We start from the raw sequence: 2109 nt of genomic DNA on the forward strand, positions 1-2109 counted from the left end.
GCCATAGCTGCCCTTTCATGTGCATGTTATGGGATATTGTTTGTATGCTTTTTTCCCTGCTGGCCCCCGGGGTGCTAGGGCCCTTCACTGGCCCCCAGGCCTTCCCTGACCAGCAGTGTACCAGGGCCCTTCACTGATAGCCAGTGTGCTAAAAAAAAACTACAACGTTCGCTGTCTGTTTCTTCTCTCCTGGTGGCGCGCGGCCCGGCACTGGAGTTCCATTTACAATGCTGCTTGACACCGCACAACTACCACTCGGCAGTCTTCGGTCCCTGTAACAGGCTGCGGAATGCGTCAGTGACCGAAAATGGGATAATTCCACGTATTTATTCTGTAATCTGATTTCTCTCCTCCCTCAGACCTCCACACTCACGCAGGGTCTGGAGCGGATTCCGGATCAGTTGGGGTACTTGGTGATGAGCGAGGACGGCGTGTTAGCAGTAAGTGTGTTACGTTTTGGATGGGATGGGGGGAGGGGGGTGCAGTGTATGTCTTTGTTGGAAAGATTTTCTCTCACTCCCTGTTAGGACAGGAAGTAATGAGAAATCTCTCCAGATGGCACATAGACTGTAACAAAAAAGCGCGGTGTTGCAGGTTAGAAGTGCAGGAACCTCGGAGTATGGAAATAAATCGAGGCAACTGGACCTGCTGTATTTTTCTCGAAGGCATTTCAGTGGTCATCTGACCAGCTTTGTCCATTCAGAATTGAGAAAGCTGGTTGGATGACCAGCGAAACGCCTTCGAGAAAGCTAGTTATTCATGCTTCTACCCCTCCCCCGGTGAGGATCCTCCTGCCTTATTATGGGGTCGCCCCTGGCTGGCGCGTCTCTTGCCGTAAAGCTGCCTAGAATGTCATATATTGGGGAGAATATGGGGTGTATATATAATATTAGGGATACTCTGATAATGGTATTTCGTTATCAATCACGAGTACCGACATTTGATATTTCCGTACTCGCCGATACCGTGTACTGACATCGGTAGCATGGAGCCGGCTTCCCGGGCAATCAGGAAGCTGGGCTGCGTGTCATTACCCGCTGCCTGGCTTCTCGATTGGCCAGGAAGCCGTCTTCATGCTGTTTGGCCAGGAAGTCGGATTTCCAGCCAATCGGCATGGAGCCAGCTTCCCTGCCAGTCAGGGAGGCGGGTCATTACCGGTGGCCCAGCTTCATGATTGGCCGGGAAGCTGGCTCCCTTCTGTTTGGCCAGCTCCATCTTGATTGGCTGGGGAAAATGGCTTCCCCGCCAATCCGCATGGAGCCAACTTCCCCGAGGCCCAGCTTCCTGATTGGCCGGCTCCGTAGTTCCCCGGTGACACTGCCGGCCAGATGATCTCCCTTTGACCAGTAGTTCAATTATCGGGATAAGTATCGGAGTATTTGGGTGAGTACTCGCCCCAAGACTCGGTATCGGCACTGAGACTCGTATCGGTGTATCCCTATATAATTTGGGGGTGACCTCTCCTCTCCCTGCAGAGTTCCGGCGACCTGGAGAACGATGAGAATTTGGCGGGTGTGATCCGGGAGATGGTGACCGCGGCTTGCAGCTTCCGCTGTCTGGGGGACCAGATACCATTTAAACGCATGAGCAGTGAGTATGCGCGTGCTGATAACTGGGGCCGGGGGTTACCTTTAGTATGATATGATGATAACACCCCGTCCTTGTTCTCTCCCTCCCTTCCCCCGCACAGTTGTGTTCGGCGAGCACTCGTACTGCGTCACCATCTCCGGACAGAAGATCTACGTGGTGAAGAGACAGAATGTTGTCCGTGAACCAATCAGTGTTTGAGAGAACTTGTGACCGCATCCTCCGCTTTACATGTATAGAATGGACTAAGCCCGCCCCCGGTGTGGAGATTTATCATTCTGGTCTCAGTGGGAAATGATTGTAATCAGAAGTCTCTCTTTCACCCCAGTAACCTGTTTGTATATATAAAGGTTTTCTGTGGCAGTTAAGCTGCCCCAAAAAACTGGTGCAAGTTGTTTCTTGGCGGCCATTTTCCTGGTGCTGTTGATGGAAGATCTCTTCTCCTTCACTCTTGTTTGACAGACAGAGGAGAGTAGCAGTAATTATAAAGCAGGGGGGGATGATGCAAGGGGTAGGCGGGGG

General features: G+C 52.1%; 1 protein-coding gene across 1 annotated transcript in view; it reads left to right on the plus strand.

The window, feature by feature from the left end:
- LAMTOR4 (late endosomal/lysosomal adaptor, MAPK and MTOR activator 4) overlaps window positions 1-1834 on the plus strand; it is a 2511-nt gene extending 677 nt beyond the window's left edge. Inside the window, exons 2-4 of the mRNA XM_018566673.1 lie at window positions 360-440; window positions 1476-1590; window positions 1691-1834. Of these exons, the coding sequence (XP_018422175.1) occupies window positions 360-440; window positions 1476-1590; window positions 1691-1788 (294 nt within the window). The 3' untranslated portion in view covers window positions 1789-1834. The remainder of the gene's footprint in view (window positions 1-359; window positions 441-1475; window positions 1591-1690) is intronic.
- Window positions 1835-2109: the final 275 nt, after the last annotated feature.

The sequence above is a fragment of the Nanorana parkeri genome, unplaced genomic scaffold, assembly GCF_000935625.1.
Source record: "Nanorana parkeri isolate BGI_ZX_2015 unplaced genomic scaffold, ASM93562v1 scaffold968, whole genome shotgun sequence".
Lineage (NCBI taxonomy): Eukaryota > Metazoa > Chordata > Amphibia > Anura > Dicroglossidae > Nanorana > Nanorana parkeri.